This window comes from Scyliorhinus canicula, chromosome 17, assembly GCF_902713615.1.
Source record: "Scyliorhinus canicula chromosome 17, sScyCan1.1, whole genome shotgun sequence".
NCBI lineage: Eukaryota > Metazoa > Chordata > Chondrichthyes > Carcharhiniformes > Scyliorhinidae > Scyliorhinus > Scyliorhinus canicula.
In genome coordinates, this window is record NC_052162.1 from 127,370,279 (window position 1) to 127,390,526 (window position 20,248).

General features: G+C 51.3%; 1 protein-coding gene across 1 annotated transcript in view; it reads left to right on the forward strand.

The window, feature by feature from the left end:
• Window positions 1-16,609, forward strand: part of LOC119951617 (meiotic recombination protein REC8 homolog) — a 51,540-nt gene extending 34,931 nt beyond the window's left edge. Inside the window, exons 8-11 of the mRNA XM_038774797.1 lie at window positions 5,299-5,402; window positions 13,453-13,501; window positions 14,062-14,125; window positions 16,480-16,609. Of these exons, the coding sequence (XP_038630725.1) occupies window positions 5,299-5,402; window positions 13,453-13,501; window positions 14,062-14,125; window positions 16,480-16,609 (347 nt within the window). The remainder of the gene's footprint in view (window positions 1-5,298; window positions 5,403-13,452; window positions 13,502-14,061; window positions 14,126-16,479) is intronic.
• Window positions 16,610-20,248: the final 3,639 nt, after the last annotated feature.

Below are 20,248 nucleotides of genomic sequence, written 5' to 3' on the forward strand. Positions count from 1 at the left end.
CATTGGGATCTCACACACATTCCCCAGTACATTCCTCATTGGGATCGCGCACACATTCCCCAGTTCATTTCTCATTGGGATCGCACACATATTCCCCAGTACATTCCTCATTGGGATCACACACACATTCCCCAGTACATTCCTCATTGGGATCACAAACACATTCCCCAGTACATTCCTCATTGGAATCGCACACACATTCCCCAGTACGTTCCTCATTGGGATCACGCACACATTCCCCAGTACATTCCTCATTGGGATCACACACACATTCCCCAGTACATTCCTCATTGGGATCACAAACACATTCCCCTGTACATTCCTCATTGGGATCGCACACACATTCCCCAGTACATTCCTCATTGGGATCACGCACACATTCCCCAGTACATTCCTCATTGGGATCACGCACACATTCCCCAGTACATTCCTCATTGGGATCGCACACATTCCCCAGTACATTCCTCATTGGAATCACAAACACATTCCCCAGTACATTCCTCATTGAGATCGCACATACATTCCCCAGTACATTCCTCATTGGGATCGCGCGCACATTCCCCAGTACATTCCTCATTGGTATCACAAACACATTCCCCAGTACATTCCTCATTGGGATCGCGCACACATTCCCCAGTACATTCCTCATTGGGATCGCACACATTCCCCAGTACATTCCTCATTGGAATCGCACACACATTCCCCAGTACATTCCTCATTGGGATCACACACATTCCCCAGTACATTCCTCATTGGGATCACACACACATTCCCCAGTACATTCCTCATTGGGAGCGCACACACATTCCCCAGTACATTCCTCATTGGGATCGCGCACAAATTCCCCAGCACATTCCTCATTGGGATTGCACACACATTCCCCAGTTCATTCCTCATTGGGATCGCACACATTCCCCAGTACATTCCTCATTGGGATCGCACTCACATTCCCCAGTACATTCCTCATTGGAATCACAAACTCATTCCCCAGTACATTCCTCATTGGGATCGCACACACATTCCCCAGTACATTCCTCATTGGGATCTCACACACATTCCCCAGTACATTCCTCATTGGGATCGCGCACACATTCCCCAGTTCATTTCTCATTGGGATCGCACACATATTCCCCAGTACATTCCTCATTGGGATCACACACACATTCCCCAGTACATTCCTCATTGGGATCACAAACACATTCCCCAGTACATTCCTCATTGGAATCGCACACACATTCCCCAGTACGTTCCTCATTGGGATTGCACACACATTCCCCAGTACATTCCTCATTGGGATCGCACACACATTCCCCAGTACATTCCTCATTGGGATCACAAACACATTCCCCAGTACATTCCTCATTGAGATCGCACATACATTCCCCAGTACATTCCTCATTGGGATCGCGCGCACATTCCCCAGTACATTCCTCATTGGTATCACAAACACATTCCCCAGTACATTCCTCATTGGGATCGCGCACACATTCCCCAGTACATTCCTCATTGGGATCGCACACATTCCCCAGTACATTCCTCATTGGAATCGCACACACATTCCCCAGTACATTCCTCATTGGGATCACACACATTCCCCAGTACATTCCTCATTGGGATCACACACACATTCCCCAGTACATTCCTCATTGGGAGCGCACACACATTCCCCAGTACATTCCTCATTGGGATCGCGCACAAATTCCCCAGCACATTCCTCATTGGGATCACAAACACATTCCCCAGTTCATTCCTCATTGGGATTGCACACATTCCCCAGTACATTCCTCATTGGGATCGCACTCACATTCCCCAGTACATTCCTCATTGGAATCACAAACTCATTCCCCAGTACATTCCTCATTGGGATCGCACACACATTCCCCAGTACATTCCTCATTGGGATCTCACACACATTCCCCAGTACATTCCTCATTGGGATCGCGCACACATTCCCCAGTTCATTTCTCATTGGGATCGCACACATATTCCCCAGTACATTCCTCATTGGGATCACACACACATTACCCAGTACATTCCTCATTGGGATCACAAACACATTCCCCAGTACATTCCTCATTGGAATCGCACACACATTCCCCAGTACGTTCCTCATTGGGATCACGCACACATTCCCCAGTACATTCCTCATTGGGATCGCACACATTCCCCAGTACATTCCTCATTGGAATCGCACACACATTCCCCAGTACATTCCTCATTGGGATTGCACACACATTCCCCAGTACATTCCTCATTGGGATCGCACACACATTCCCCAGTACATTCCTCATTGGGATCACAAACACATTCCCCAGTACATTGCTCATTGAGATCGCACATACATTCCCCAGTACATTCCTCATTGGGATCGCGCGCACATTCCCCAGTACATTCCTCATTGGTATCACAAACACATTCCCCAGTACATTCCTCATTGGGATCGCGCACACATTCCCCAGTACATTCCTCATTGGGATCGCACACATTCCCCAGTACATTCCTCATTGGAATCGCACACACATTCCCCAGTACATTCCTCATTGGGATCACACACATTCCCCAGTACATTCCTCATTGGGATCACACACACATTCCCCAGTACATTCCTCATTGGGAGCGCACACACATTCCCCAGTACATTCCTCATTGGGATCGCGCACAAATTCCCCAGCACATTCCTCATTGGGATTGCACACACATTCCCCAGTTCATTCCTCATTGGGATTGCACACATTCCCCAGTACATTCCTCATTGGGATCGCACTCACATTCCCCAGTACATTCCTCATTGGAATCACAAACTCATTCCCCAGTACATTCCTCATTGGGATCGCACACACATTCCCCAGTACATTCCTCATTGGGATCTCACACACATTCCCCAGTACATTCCTCATTGGGATCGCGCACACATTCCCCAGTTCATTTCTCATTGGGATCGCACACATATTCCCCAGTACATTCCTCATTAGGATCACACACACATTCCCCAGTACATTCCTCATTGGGATCACAAACACATTCCCCAGTACATTCCTCATTGGAATCGCACACACATTCCCCAGTACGTTCCTCATTGGGATTGCACACACATTCCCCAGTACATTCCTCATTGGAATCGCACACACATTCCCCAGTACATTCCTCATTGGGATCGCACACACATTCCCCAGTACATTCCTCATTGGGATCGCACACACATTCCCCAGTACATTCCTCATTGGGATCGCACACACATTCCCCAGTACATTGCTCATTGGGATCGCACACACATTCCCCAGTACATTCCTCATTGGGATGGCACACACATTCCCCAGTACATTCCTCATTGTGGTCACACACATTCTCCAGTACATTCCTCATTGGATCTCACACACATTCCCCAGTACATTCCTCATTGGGATCACAAACACATTCCCCAGTACATTCCTCATTGGGATCGCACACACATTCCCCAGTACATTCCTCATTGGGATCGCGCACACATTCCCCAGTACATTCCTCATTGGGATCACGCACACATTCCCCAGTACATTCCTCATTGGGATCGCACACATTCACCAGTACATTCCTCATTGGAATTGCACACACATTCCCCAGTACATTCCTCATTGGGATTGCACACACATTCCCCAGTACATTCCTCATTGGGATCGCACACACATTCCCCAGTACATTCCTCATTGGGATCACACACACATTCCCCAGTACATTCCTCATTGGGGTCACACACATTCCCCAATACATTCCTCATTGGGATCGCACACACATTCCCCAGTACATTCCTCATTGGGATTGCACACACATTCCCCAGTACATTCCTCATTGTGGTCACACACATTCCCCAGTACATTCCTCATTGGATCACACACATTCCCCAGTACATTCCTCATTGGAATCGCACACACATTCCCCAGTACATTCCTAATTGGGATTGCACACACATTCCCCAGTACATTCCTCATTGGGATTGCACACACATTCCCCAGTACATTCCTCATTGGGATCGCACACACATTCCCCAGTACATTCCTCATTGGTCTCACTCACACATTCCTCAATACGTTCTCATTACGTTCCTCAGTGGGATCGTACACATATCCCCCAGTAAATTTCTCATTGGGATCACACACACATTCCCCAGTACATTCCTCATTGGGGTCACACACATTCCCCAATACATTCCTCATTGGGATCGCACACACATTCCCCAGTACATTCCTCATTGGGATTGCACACACATTCCCCAGTACATTCCTCATTGTGGTCACACACATTCCCCAGTACATTCCTCATTGGATCACACACATTCCCCAGTACATTCCTCATTGGAATCGCACACACATTCCCCAGTACATTCCTAATTGGGATTGCACACACATTCCCCAGTACATTCCTCATTGGGATTGCACACACATTCCCCAGTACATTCCTCATTGGGATCGCACACACATTCCCCAGTACATTCCTCATTGGTCTCACTCACACATTCCTCAATACGTTCTCATTACGTTCCTCAGTGGGATCGTACACATATCCCCCAGTAAATTTCTCATTGGGATCACAGACATTTCCCGTGTACCGTCCTCATTGGCTTCTACACATGCTCGCCAGTACATCCCTCAATGCGATCACGCACGCTCCCCATTATTCAACGACCGAGGGGAAGTATTGTGTGCTGAGATTGTTTGTTTGCAGGAGGTAGTTCTGTGTTCAGCATTGTGGGGAGATGTTGGCGTAGTGGTACTGCCACTGGACTCATAATCCAAACGCTCTGGGTGTGGGTGGTGGTGGTTGGCGGGGGGGGGGAGGGTGCGGTCACAGATTTGAATCCCACTAACGGCAGTTTGTGGAATTTATATTCAGTTAATAGAATTTGGAATATATGGCGCTAATCTCAGTAATGATGACCGTAATAACTATCGTCGGTTATCATTAAAAAATCTGGTTCACTAATATCCTCCCTTTGGCGAAGGGAAATCTGCCGTCCTTACCCGGGCTGGCCCATAAGTGGCTCAAGATATCCCTTCTACCCCACACACAGCAATGTCGGTTTGACTGCCCTCCTCTCCGAAATGGCTGAGCGAGCCCACTCAGTTCAAGGGGGCAATTAGGGATGGGGGTATCAGATGCTGGGGACCCGCCTGCGACACCCACATCCCGTGGAAGAATGACATTTTAAAATAAATTAACCCTGGTGCAAAGCTGCCAGGCGCACGTGTCTGAGGCAGCCGCGGCGAAATCCTGCGTAAGTTTGTGCTTTTCCCTCATTCCTGGATTCACTCTTTCCCACTGTAGAAGGCTGGATTGCCCCCGGGCTGTATGATCTGTGGAAGAGGTGCGCCCTTACGGAGCCCGTGGATTACAGAGCTAGGCGGCAGGAGGAGGCTGCGGAGATGGAGGTAACCGTTTTCCCCCACCCTCACTCCCCCGCACCAAAATACCTACTGTTAACGGGAAATAAAATGGGCTTGTTGAAAGGGATGATAGCTGACATCCCAGAGTAAAGGCACCACTAGCTAAATGCTCAGCAAGGACAGTAACCTTTTACACCGGTGAATATTTCCACCCAGGGGTCCAAATCAATGGGCAAAGCAAACCTCGTGTTCCTCGAGTGCCTGAATCAGTGGTAGAGTCAGAACAGATTATGTTAGCCTCTGGGAGGTAAGAGGAAAGACAGATGGTGCCTAGCCAGGTGGATCCCGTACCTGGAACAAGGATTTGTGGTCTTTACATAATAGATATAGATATAGAACAGTACAGCACAGAACAGGCCCTTCGGCCCTCGATGTTGTGCCAAGCAATGATCACCCTACTCAAACCCACGTATCCACCCTATACCCGTAACCCAACAAACCCCCCCCTTAACCTTACTTTAGGACACTATGGGCAATTTATCATGGCCAATCCACCTAACCTGCACATCTTTGGACTGTGGGAGGAAACCGGAGCACCCGGAGGAAACCCACGCACACAGGGGGAGGACGTGCAGACTCCGCACAGACAGTGACCCTGCCGGGAACTGAACCTGGGACCCTGGAGCTGTGAATCATTTATGCTAACCACCATGCTACCGTGCCATGTTAGTGAACAAACTGGTGTTGGCCATCCAGATATTCCTTTAGTTTTTTAAAAATAAATTTGAAGTACCAAATTATTTTTTTTTCCAATTAATGGACAACTTAGCGTGGACAATCCATCTAACCCGCCCATCTTTTGGGTTGTGGGGACAAAAGCTATGCAGGCACGGGGAGAATGTGCAAACTCCACACAGACAGTGACCCAGGGCCGGTCCTATACATAAGTTATCCTGCAGACAAGATTGGAATTTAAACTATGTCCTGTTTAAACTATACACAGCGTATCAATAGAGTGGAATTCAATGACTAGGCGCGTGGGAGGTCTAGCCGAGTTAGTGCTCTCCCTCCAACCATGAAGAATAAAACAATCGTAACCTGTACCTGTCCCTGTGTTCGGTTCGTAGGACCCCACTTCCTTTACTTTAACAAGCTATCCGGTGAGAGGAAGCTCATAGGAGCAAATTTGTTTTACATAGAATTTACAGCGCAGAAGGAGGCTATTCGGCCCATCAAGTCTGCACCGGCTCTTGGAAAGAGCACCCTACCCAAGGTTAACACCTCCACCCTATCCCCATAACCCAGTAACCCCACCCAACACTAAGGGCAATTTTGGACACTAAGGGCAATTTATCATGGCCAATCCACCTAACCTGCACATCTTTGGACTGTGGGAGGAAACCGGAGCATCCGGAGGAAACCCACGCAGACACGGGAAGGATGTGCAGACTCCGCACAGACAGTGACCCAAGCCGGAATCGAACCTGGGACCCCGGAGCTGTGAAGCGATTGTGCTATCCACAATGCTACCGTGCTGCCCTCAGATCCGTCTTTTGAGGTCGTTAACGGGGCCGCCTCTCCTTGGTTACCGCCGTGCCCCCACCCCCTCCTCCCCGCAACTACACAAACACACACACACCTTTCTCAAACTGCCAAATCAGAAGATAGTTGAATTTTACGACAGGGAGACACTGTTCTCTTGGAGTCTTAAGAGTTTTAGAGCACAGAAAGAGGCTCTCCGGCCCATTGTGTCTCCCCCGTGTTGTCCCACAGTCCAAAGATGAGCACGTTAGGTGAATTGGCCATGCTAAAATTACACCTTAGCATCCAAAATTGTGCAGCTTAGGTGGGGTTGCAGGGAATAGGCCAGAGGAGAGTAGGACTAAGCAGGATGAGGGAGCCAGGGAAGGGGTTGGCCCACTGAAGAACAAGGGAGGGAATCTATGTGTGGAGCCAGAGGAAATGGGTGAGGTATTAAATTAATACTTTGCATCAGTGTTCACCAAAGAGAAGGAATTGGTGGATGTTGAATCTGGAGAAGGGTGTGTAGATAGCCTGGGTCATATTGAGATCCAAAAAAACGAGGTGTTGGGCGTCTTGAAAAATATTAAGGTAGATAAGCCCCAGGGCCTGATGGGATCTACCCCAGAATACTGAACATAGAACATAGAACAGTACAGCACAGAACAGGCCCTTTGGCCCTCGATGTTGTGCCGAGCAATGATCACCCTACTCAAACCCACGTAACCCGTATACCCGTAACCCAACAATCCCCCCATTAACCTTACACTACGGGCAATTTAGCATGGCCAATCCACCTAACCTGCACATCTTTGGACTGTGGGAGGAAACCGGAGCACCCGGAGGAAACCCACGCACACACGGGGAGGACGTGCAGACTCCACACAGACAGTGACCCAGCCGGGAATCGAACCTGGGACCCTGGAGCTGTGAAGCATTGATGCTAACCACCATGCTACCGTGAGGCCCCACTGAAGGAGGCAAGAGAGGAAATTGCTGAGGCCTTGACAGAAATCTTTGGATCCTCACTGCCTTCAGGTGATGTCCCAGAGGACTGGAGAATAGCCAATGTTCCTTTGTTTAAGAAGGGTAGCAAGGAAAAACCAGGGAACTACAGGCCGGTGGGCCTTACGTCAGTGGTAGGAAAATTACTGGAGAGAATTCTTCGAGACAGGATCTACTCCCATTTGGAAGCAAATGGACGTATTAGCGAGAGGCAGCATGGTTTTGTGAAGGGGAGGTCGTGTCTCACTAACTTGATAGAGTTTTTCGAGGAGGTCGCAAAGATGATTGATGCAGATAGGGAGTGGATATTGTCTGTATGGACTTCAGTAAGGCCTTTGACAAGGTCCCTCATGGTAGACTGGTACAAAAGGTGAAGTCACACAGGATCAGAGATGAGCTGGCAAGATGGATACAGAACTGGCAAGGTCATAGAAGGCAGAGAGTAGCAATGGAAGGGTGCTTTTCTGATTGGAGGGCTGTGACCAGTGGTGTTCCGCAGGGATCAGCGCTGGGACCTTTGCTGTTCGTAGTATATCGAAATGATTTGGAGGAAAATGTAACTGGTCTGATTAGTAAGTTTGTAGACGATGCAAAGGTTGGTGGAATTGCGGTTGGCGATGAGGACTGTCAGAGGATACAGCAGGATTTAGATCGTTTGGAGACTTGGGCGGAGAGATGGCAGATGGAGTTTAATCCGGACAAATGTGAGGTAATGCATTTTTGAAGGTCTAATACAGGAAGGGAATATACAGTGAATGGTAGAACCCTAAAGTGTATTGACAGTCAAATAGATCTTGGTGTACAGGTCCACAGGTCATTGAAAGGGGCAACGCAGGTGGAGAAGGTAGTCAAGAAGTCATACGACATGCTTGCCTTCATTGGCCGGGGCATCGAGTATAAGAATTGACAAGTCATGTTGCAGCTGTATAGAACCTTAGTTAGGCCACATTTGGAGTACAGTGTTCAATTCTGGTTGCCACACTACCAGAAGGATGTGGAGGCTTTAGAGAGGGTGCAGAAGAGATTTACCAGGATGTTGCCTGGTATGGAGGGCATTAGATATGAGGAGAGGTTGAATAAACTTGGTTTGTTCTCACTGGAATGAAGGAGGTTGAGGGGCGACCTGATAGAGGTCTACAAAATTATGAGGGGCATAGACAGTGGATAGTCAGAGACTTTTTCCCCAGGGTAGAGGGGTCAATTACTGGGGGACATAGGTTTAAGGTGCGAGGGGCAAGGTTCGGAGGAGATGTACGAGGCAAGTTTTTTACACAGTTAGGTAGTGGGTGCCTGGAACTCGCTGCCGGAGGAGGTGGTGGAAGCAGGGACGGTAGTGACATTTAAGGGGCATCTTAACAAAAACATGAATAGGATGGGAATAGAGGGATACGGATCCAGGAAGTGTAGAAGACTTTAGTTTAGGCAGCATGGTCGGCGCAGGCTTGGAGGGCCGAAGGGCCTGTTCCTGTGCTGTACTTCTCTTTGTTCTTTGTTGTTCTTTGATGCTCCTACAGAGGGTCAGTGCAGACATGATGAGCTGGATGGCCTCCTTCCACACTGCAGGGATTCTCTGCGCCTTTTCACTCCCATGGTCTTGGACATAAACCCGGGGTAAAGAAAAACTGCTCTCCCATTCAAACTTTCCTCCACGTGTGGACAATGAGATTAATGCCCTGTCCCCTCTACTGTGCCCACTCGGAAATACTGCCTACGGTGACCAGACTTTGCTGGCTGTTGCTGGGTGCAGTCTGAGATAGAAACACAGGAAATAGGAGCAGGAGGAGGCCATTCGGCCCTTCGAACCTGCTCCTCCATCTATGTCCTAAATGGTCTACCCCGTATCCTCAGACTGTGACCCCCGGTTCTGGGCACCCCCACCATCGGGAACATCCTTCCTGCATCTACCCTGTCTAGTCCTGTTAGAATTTTATAGGTTTCTATGAGATTCCCCCCGAATTCTTCTGAACTCCAGCGAATACATCGTAACTGACTCAATCTCTCCTCATACGTCAATCCCGCCATCCTCGGAATCAGTCTGGTAAATCTTCGCTGCACACCCTTTAGAGCAAGAACACCCTTCCTCAGATAAAAAGACCAAACCTGCACACAATACTCCAGGTGTGGCCTCAACAATGCCCTGTATAATCGCAGCTGGACATCCCAGATCCTATACTCGAATCCTCTCACAATGAAGGGCAGAGTACCATTCCCCTTCTTTGCCTCCTGCTGCACCTGCATGCTTACCTTCAGCGACTGGTGTACGAGGCCAGCCAGATCTCGTTGCACATTCCCCTCTCCTAATTTATGGCCATTCAGATAATAGTCTGCCTTCTTGTATTTGCGACCAAAGTTTATAACCTCGCATTTATCCAAATTATACTGCATCTGCAATTCATTTGCCCACTCACTCAACTTGTCCATATCACACTGAAGGATCTCTGCATCCTCCTCACAGCTCAACCCTCCCACCCAACTTGGTGTCATCTTCAAATTTGGAGATATGACATTTTGTTCCCTCATCTAAATCATTAAGATATGTTGTGAATAGCTGGGGTCCCAGTACCGACCCCTGTGGTACCCCACTAGTCACTGCCTGCCAATATGAAAAAGGCCTACTGTTAATTCCTACTCTTTGTTTCCTGTCTGCCAACCTGCTTTCTATCCATCTCAATGCACTACTCCTAACCCCATGCGCTTTAATTTGACGCACAAATCTCTTCTGCAGGACTTTGTCAAAAGCCTTCTGAAATTCCAAATATACCACATCCACTGGCTCCCCCTCGTCAACTCTACTAGTTACATCCTTGAAGAATTCCAGTAGATTTGTCAAACATGATTTCTCCTTCATAAATCCATGCTGACACTGTCCGATCCTGCCACTGTTGTCTAAGTGTTCAGCTGTAAAATCTTTGATAATGGATTCTATAATTTTCCCCACTACAGACGTCAGGCTGTAATTCCCTGCTTTCTCTCTATCTCCCTTTTTGAATATCGGAGTGACGTGAGCTACACTCCAATCTGCCGGGACAGTTCCACAGTCTATAGAATCCTGGAAGATGACCACCAATACATAAACTATTTCCAGAGCCACTTCCTTAAGCACTCTGGGATGTAGGTTATCAGGCCCTGGGGATTTATCGCCCTTTAATCCCATCAATTTCCCCAACATCATTTGTCCACTGATCACGCTCAGTTACTCCCTCTCACTTGCGTTCCCCAACATTTCTGCTACCTGATTTCTGCCCTCATTTGTGAAGACAGAACCAAAGTATGTATTTAGTTGTTCAGCCCCTTTCTTTGTCCTCGATAATCCATTCTTCTGTTTCTGACTGTAAGGGGCCTGCATTTGTCTTCACCAATCTTTTTCTCTTCACTTACCTATAGAAACTTCTACAGTCAGTTTTTATGTTCCCTCAAGCTTACTTTCGTACTCTATTTTCTCCTTCTTAATCAATCACTTGGTTCTTCTTTGCTGAATTCTAAAGTGAGGGTTATTGGGTTACGGGGATAAGATAGATACGTGGGCTTGAGTTCAGACTCGATGGGCCGAATAGCCTACTTCTGCACTGTAGATTCTATGAACCCTTACAGAGGTTCCCATCCCCCTGCCATTTTAGTTTAAACCCTCCCCAACCGCCTTCTTGAACCACTGCAGTCCGTGTGTGCGATGTGGGTCACACCCACGCCGTGCTGCTGGAGAGAGAAAGGGAGTCCCAGGATTTCGCCCAGCAACTCCCTCAACGCGTCCGCCGTTGAAGAATGGCCAGACTGCTGATCGGTAGACAACACCGGGCGAGCAGAAATCTCCTCCGGTTAAGGATCGGCAAGACCAAAGCAAGTTTATGAATCAGGAGCGTGGGGTGTAGGCTAATACAGCCTGCCCCGCCATTCAATAAGTTCATGGCCGATCTGATTGTGACCTCAACTCCCGCCGACCCCCCGATAACCTTTCACCCCCTTGGTGATCAAGAATCTATCCAGCTCTACCTTAAAAATATTCAGAGACGGGCAGCACGGTGGCACAGTGGGTTAGCCCTGTTGCCTCACGGCGCCGAGGTCCCAGGTTCGATCCCGGCTCTGGGTCACTGTCCGTGTGGAGTTTGCACATTCTCCCCGTGTCTGTGTGGGTTTCGCCCCCAAAGATGTGCAGGGTAGGTGGATTGGCCACGCTAAATTGCCCCTTAATTGGAAAAAATGAATTGGGTAGCACGGTAGCATTGTGGATAGCACAATCGCTTCACAGCTCTAGGGTCCCAGGTTCGATTCCGGCTTGGGTCACTGTCTGTGCGGAGTCTGCACATCCTCCCCGTGTGTGCGTGGGTTTCCTCCGGGTGCTCCGGTTTCCCCCCACAGTCCAAAGATGTGCAGGTTAGGTGGATTGGCCATGATAAATCGCCCTTAGTGTCCAAAATTGCCCTTAGTGTTGGGTAGGGTTACTAGGTTATGGGGATAGGGTGGAGGTGTTGACCTTGGGTAGGATGCTCTTTCCAAGAGCCGGTGTAGACTCGATGGGCCGAATGGCCTCCTTCTGCACTGTAAATTCTATGTAAAAATTCTATCTATGTAAATATATTTTTAAAAAAGAAAGAGAAAAAAAAATATTCGGAGACTCTGCTCCCACCGCAGAGGAAGAGAATTCCAGAGACTCACCGCCCTCTGAGAGAAAATATTTCTCCTCCTCTCCATTTTAAATGAACGACCCCTTATTTTTAAACACTGACCCCCTACGCCCCTGCAGTTCCAGATTCCAAACATCCACAAGCCTCCGAGTGAAGACATTTCTCCTCCCTGTAGTCCCAAAATCCAAATTCCCGCCTCCTCATCCCGAGCTTGTGCCTTCCTCCCCGCCCGCGTTTCAGATTCCCGGACCAGCGGAAACAATCTCTCGGCCGTTCAAACCCCCTTCAGAATCTTCTAGGCCTCCGTGACATTGCCTCTCGTTCTTCTAAACCCCACAGGGAATAGAGGCCCCGATTTATTCAGCCCATCGCCACAGGACAGACCCCACCCCCCCCCATCCTAGGGTCTGATCTGCTGGTTATTCGCTCTACCACCTCGGTCACAAGGATACCCTTCCTTAAACGTGGAGACCAGAACTGCACCAGGTACTCCAGATGTGGTCTCACCAAATCCTTGTGCACCTGAAGACGCATTTTATTCCTGTACTCCAATCCCCCGCTAATAAAGGCCAACGTGCCGCCTGTGGTGGTATGATTAGCATAGCTGCCTGCCATTGGTGCAGAACACCGGCTTACCATTGGCTCTGGTCGGTCATGTGCCTCTCGACCGGTTGGTTGAGACCAGTCATGTGACGGCTCCCCGATTGGTCGAGAGGCTGAGTTAACCCCGCCTCCAGGGCGGGGTATAAATACCCAGTACTCCCGGCGGTCGTCCTTCTACTGTAATCGATCGCAATCGATCGCAGGGCTTAACATCTAGTATATTAAAGCCATACTTTTGTTCAGCAACTCGTCTCGCGTTCAATTGATGGTACATCACCGCCCTAATCGCTTGCCGTACCTGCTTGCAGTCTGCGTTTCTCATGCGCCCCTTGTTTCCTCTGTTCCAGCTGCTGCGAGAGACTCTGGAGCCCAGCATCGGACAGTTGACACTGACAGGTGAGGGCTGCCGTGTCAATCCTCGGGGGCTCAGTCCACGGAGGGCTGCTTGTCCTGCGATTCGCCCGGGCCTCCGGATTGCTGCTCGGGTCACCTTATCACAGTGCCACAATCTCTGGTGGACAACCTCCTCCAGTACCGGAAAAATGAAACGAGATGTACCCGCACTACAGATTAGATCTGGGATCTAAATCCATGTTGTACCTGTCCTGGGAATGTTTGATGGGACAGTGTAGAGGGAGCTTTATTCTGTATCTAACCCCGTGCTGTACCTGTCCTGGGAGTGTTTGATGGGGACAGTGTAAAGGGAGCTTTACTCTGTATCTAACCCCGTGCTGTACCTGTCCTGGGAGTGTTTGATGGGGACAGGGTAGAGGGAGCTTTGCTCTGTATCTAACCCCGTGCTGTACCTGTCCTGGGAGTGTTTGATGGCAACAGTGTAGAGGGAGCTTTATTCTGTATCTAACCCCGTGCTGTACCTGTCCTGGGAGTGTTTGATGGGGACAGTGTAGAGGGAGCTGTACCTAACTGCTAATTTGACCTCTCTGTTTTTCCCGCAGGATCACTGGAAGAGTCGGAGACCGAAACTCCTCGTTCGCTGATCAAGACCCCGGAGGAAATTGGGTAATCGCAGAGAGAGACCAGGGGGCCGTTCTCACTGGGTGATGGTTGTTGGGGAGACCTTCTTGACACGAGTGACGCAGTGGCCCTGGAGAAAGAGCGAAGATGTGGTCTCTGTGACCAGAGGCCAAACAGGCGGGGCTCTATTAGGATGGGAGAGCGAAGGCAGCACGGTGGTGCAGTGGGTTAGCCCTGCTGCCTCACGGCGCCGAGGCCCCAGGTTCGATCCCGGCTCTGGGTCACTGTCCGTGTGGAGTTTGCACATTCTCCCCGTGTCTGCGTGGGTTTCACCCCCATAACACAAAGATGTGCAGGGTAGGTGGATTGGCCCTTAATTGGGAAAAAAAGAATTGGGTACTCTAAATTTAATAAAAAACTAAAACAAAAAGGATGAGAGAAGGAAGGCTGAGGACTGAGCTGATGAAGGCCTTGTACGGGTTTGACTGGGCTGATTGAGGCAACAATGCAACTCCGAGGTAGGAGCAGGAGTAGGCCATTCGGCCCTTCGAGCCTGCTCCGCCATTCGATAGGATGATCGGATGGCCTGTTCATGTTTCGAGTTCCACATCGCCCTCCCCCCCGACAGCCTTCGATGTGCAACCCCCTAAATGGACAACCCCCTAATTTTATAAACAGTGCCCCACCCAGTCCTGGGCCCGCCCACAAGAGGGAACATCCTTTCCTCTTCCGTGGTGGGAGTGACATTGCCGGAGGTATGACTGACTCTCATGCTCACTTAAGAGATCGGGGCACACTTTCGCTGCCAAGGTGCCTGTATGGCACTGCCAAGCCAGTAGGAGCAATGTCTGGGTGCCAAGGTGGCACTGCCAGGGGGCAAGGTGGCCATGCCCATGAAAGGGGGGGGGGGTTTGAACAGTGGAGGAGTGCAGCGCAGGTAAGTAGGGGCTTCTGGGAAGTTGGAAGGGGTGATGGGTGGGTGCCCTGGAAAGGGATAGGGTGCTGTAAGGGAGTCTTGGGGGGGCTCCCAGGGACCCCATAGCGGGGTGTCCTCACTTGAGGGGTGTGGAGCCGTGCCCATGTGTGTGGGGGGTGGGCAGCACAGTGGTGCAGTGGGTTAGCACTGCTGCCTCACGGCGCCGAGGTCCCAGGTTCGATCCCGGCTCTGGATCACTGTCTGTGAGGAGTTTACACATTCTCCCCATGTCAGCCACAACCCAAAGATGTGCAGGGTAGGGGGATTGGCCACGCTAAATTGCCCCTTAATTGGAAAATATCTTTGCGTCATCTGCAGATTTAGCTGCCATGCTCATTCCCCTCATCTCAGTTATTGATGTGAATTGTAAAGAGATGAGACCTCGGCACAGCCCCCTGCAGGAGCCCATTCCTCACATTCTGCCAATCAGAAAAAGACCCATTTAGGCATACTCTCTGTTTTCTGCCAGCTAATCTGCCGTCCACGCCAATATGTTACTCCCTACACCATAGAGCAGTGTTTTTCAAACTTATTTTCCAGGGACCCATTTTTTACCAACCGGCCAACCTTCGCGACCCACGCCGGCCGACCTTCGGGACCCTCGCCCCGGCCTTCGGGACCCACGCCGGCCGACCTTCGGGACCCACGCCGGCCGACCTTCGGGACCCACGCCGGCCGACCTTCGGGACCCACGCCGGCCGACCTTCGGGACCCACGCCGGCCGACCTTCGGGTCCCACGCCGGCCAACCTTCGGGACCCACGCCGGCCGACCTTCGGGACCCACGCCCCGGCCTTCGGGACCCACGCCGGCCGACCTTCGGGACCCACGCCGGCCGACCTTCGGGACCCACGCCGGCCGACCTTCGCGACCCACGCCAGCCGGCCTTCGCGACCCACGCCCCGGCCTTCGAGACCCACGCCAGCCGGCCTTCGCGACCCACGCCGGCCGACGTTCGCGACCCACGCCAGCCGACCTGTGCGACCCACCATTTTCTCTTATCTCCTTTGTTGCTGACAAAAATGGAGGAAATGGTTTTGGCTCCCTTTGGCCCCAATGGTCCCTTTGGCCCCCCCTCATCCGAGCTTGAAAAAAAAAAAGGGTGCGACCATATAAAAACAAATGGAGCCGCACAACGCATGTGTGCCCGATCGTCGGTGTGCATGCACATAGTTTTGCGCATGTGCACCGATAATCGGGCATGAATGCGCAATGCAGCCAGATTTTAAAAAATCTATTCCTGGCCATTTTGAAGGCCGCTCGCAGCCGGCATTAATAAAAACCGACTGTTGCGCGCGGATTTGCACCCCTCCAAAGAACTCCAGTCAGTTGGTCAAACACTAATTTGCTTCCACAAAACCATGAAGACTCTTCCGGGTTTATCTCGAGTTGCTAACAGCCCCTTGTGTTCCTTCCCCTTGCAGACCTCCCATCGCCGAGTTGGAGGAAAAGCTGCCAACTGTTCTGGAAGTGAGCGAGACCCTGGAGGTATCCCCGGAACGAGCACTGCCTCCCATGGAGATGGGCATCACTTGCGACTACGTGCTGGAGTAAGTATGCCAGCCTCATATGATCGAGAGAGAGTCGTCCACAGGATGTGGGGCATCGCTGACTGGGCCCATCGTTTGTTGCCCATCCCTAATTGCCCCTTGAGGAGGTGGTGGGTGAGCCGCCATCTTGAACCGGCTGCAGTCCCTGTGTAGTGTAGGTAACACCCACAGTGCTGTCAGGGTGGGAGGGCCAGGATTGTGACCCAGCGACAGTGAAGGAACGGCCGATATATTTCCCAGTCAGGATGGTGAGTGTGGGGCTCGGAGGGGGAGAACTTGCAGGTGGTGGAGTTCCCCACGTGTCTGCTGCCCCCTTGTCCTTCTAGATGGTAGAGGTGGTGGGTTTGGAAGGTGCTGTCGAAGGAGCCTTGGTGAGTCGCTGCGGTGCATCTTGTAGATGGTACACACACTGCTGCCGCTGTGCGTCGGTGGTGGAGGGAGTGAATGTTTGTGGATGGGGTGCCGATCAAAGCGGGGCTGCTTTGTCCTGGATGGTGTCGAGCTTCTCGAGTGTTGTTGGAGCCGCACTCACCCAGGCAAGTGGAGAGAATCCCATCACACTCCTGACTTGTACCTTGTAGATGGTGAGCAGGGTTTGGGGGGAGTCAGGAGGTAAGATGGGATGGTTAATCCGCCAGCCATTGATATAATTGTATCGGAGGCCGTTCAGAGAAGGTTCACGGGGCCGATTTCCGGGATGAAGAGGGTTTGTCCGATGAGGAAAGGTTGAGCCGGTCGGGGCCTGTACCCATTGGAGTTTAGAAAGAACCAGAGGAGATCTTATTGAAACGGATCAGATTCTGATGGGGGGTTTGACAGGGTGGATGCTGAGAGGATATTTCCCCCTCGTTGGGGGGGGTTAGGGGCACAGTTTGAAAATGAGGGGGTCTCCCATTGAAGACGGGGATGAGGAGGAATTTCTTCTCTCAGAGGGAGGTCAGTCTGTGGAATCCTCTCCCCCCAGAGAAGCAGCGGAGGCTGCGGGTCACCGAATATATTCAAGGCCCGAGTTAGAGAGAGTTCCGATCGACGAGGGAATCGGGGGCTATTTGGGGGGGGGGGGGGGGGGGGGGGGGGGGGGGGGGGGGGGGGGGGGGGGGGGTGCTGGAGAGAGAAGCAGTCAGAAATGTGGAGTTGAGGCCCACGATCAGATCAGCCTCGAACGCATCGAATGGCGGAGCTGAGGGGAAGAGTGACAGAGGGTGGGCACGGAGAGAGGACGAGCAACAGCGGTCTCGTGGGGCAATGTCCCAACCCCCCCCCCCCCTCCGCCCCACTCCACCAGAGCGCTGGGCAAAAGGACAGAAGATTCCATGTATGCACGTGGCGCCCTCCCCCGCCCCGACCCCCTCCCCCGCCCCGACCCCCTCCTCGATCAGAACTCTCTCTAACTCGGGCCTTGAATATATTCGGTGACCCGCAGCCTCCGCTGTTTCTCTGGGGGGAGAGGATTCCACAGACTGACCTCCCTCGGAGAAATCTCCGTCATCAATGGGAGACCCCCCTCATTTTCAAACTGTGCCCCTACCCCCCAGTTCTAGATTCCCCCACGAGTGGGAAAGATCCTCTCAGCATCCACCCTGTCATCCCCCCTCGGAATCTGATCAATAAGATCTCCTCCCGTCCTTTCTAAACCCCAATGGGTACAGGCCCAGACCGCTTTCCTCTTCATCAGCCCCGTGAACCTTCTCTGAACGGCCTCCGATGCCGGTACGACCCTCCTCAGGTAAGGAGACCAGAACTGTGCCCAGTACCCCGGGTGCGGCCTCTCGGTTGTTGCGAGGAGCTGCTTTCCCGACCTCCCCTCCCCCCACTCACTGCAGGCCCAGGACGACTTCCGCTGCTCCCCTGCTGCACCGAGTAGCCTCTGCCACTAGGTGGAGCCCAGTCCCCAGTCTGCCAGCAGCCGGGGGGAAGCTTTTGTTTTGACACATTTGCACTGAATTCCGCAACTTCCTCCTTCTCGAATCCGCTTCCCTGGGGTTTACCGGACTGATTCCGGGGACGGCGGGACAGGGTAGATGCAGGAGGAAGTTCCCAATGGCGGGGGAGTCCAGAACCAGGGGTCACAGTCCTGAGGATACGGGGTAGAGTGGGCAGCACGGCCGCACAGTGGTTAGCACTGTTGCTCCCAGGTTCGATTCCCGGCTTGGGTCACTGTCTGTGTGGAGTCTGCACATCCTCCCCGTGTCTGCGTGGGTTTCCTCCGGGTGCTCCGGTTTCCTCCCACAAGTCCCCGAAAGACGTGCTGTCAGGTGAATTCTCCCTCTGTGACCCGAACAGGCGCCGGAAAATGGCGACTAGGGGCTTTTCACAGTAACTTCATTGCAGCGTTAATGTAAGGCTACTTGTGACAATAAAGATTATTATTATTATAGACCATTTGGGAATAAGAGGAGGAGAGATTTCTTCACCCAGAGAGTGGTCGGCCTGTGGAACTCGCTGCCGCAGAAAGTAGTTGGGAGTTTGATGCACCATTAATGACCACGAGACGAGAATGGTGAAACAATTGAGGCTTTATCGCGCAAGGTGTTGAGCCTCCTGCAGCTGGAACCAGAATGGGAGCAGCAGAGGAGAGCACACACTTTTATACAGAGCCTGCTGGGAGGAGCCAGCAGGCTGGGATTTACTGTATTACCTGTAGTACAATGGCAGTACCGTAATACCAATAGTTTGTTACCATTGGTTGTCATAATATCCACTCATGTATATAATGAGATGCAGACAGGCAGCGATTGACACACAGGATAACCAATGAACACACAACACAGAACAACCAATCATCAGACAGGACACCACCACTATAAAGCCCACAGGGCATTGAGACTCCCACTCTCTCAGGACCCAGCTACTGAGACAGTCAGAGTGCACAAGTTAGTGAGCACTATTTGTGGTGGTATGATTAACATAGCTGCCTGCCATTGGTGCAGAACACCGGCTTACCATTGGCCCTGGTCGGTCATCTTGACCGATTGGTTGAGACCAGTCATGTGACGGCTCCCCGATTGGTCGAGAGGCTGAGTTAACCCCGCCTCCAGGGCGAGGTATAAATACCCAGCACGCCCGGCGGTCAGCCATTTACTGTAGTCGACCGCAGGGCTAACATCTAGCTTATTAAAGCCTACTTTTGTACAGCAACTCGTCTCGCGTTCAATTGATGGTTCATCACTATTACCATGCGGTAGCTAGTAAGTCTGGCCGAGCCAGTAAGAGGTTATCAGTTAGATTAGTAGAGTGTCAACCCACAGCTGAACATGTACAGCAGTCCATAGTTAAAGAAAACAGTGTTGGATCATCTCCTGTGTCAGACCTTTGTTTCTAGCTTCCCTGCATCCAGTTGCAGTCGATGTTGAACCAACCTGTCTAACACATCATGGTACCAGAGTGCTATTAATCCTGCCAAACCTACCTCGAGTGAATCTGTAACAACCAGCAAGCGGCCATCCAGCGAAATGGAAACATCCAGCCTCCTCCGCAGCTCCACATCTCCGGCAACCTCGCCGCCAATTGGAAAATCTTCAAGCAAAAGTTCCTCCTGTATATCAAGGCCTCCGACCCCGAGGCAGCATCGGATGCCAGGAAGATCGCGCTATTTCTCTCGACCGCGGGGTATCACGCCATTCATATCTACAACTCGCTTACG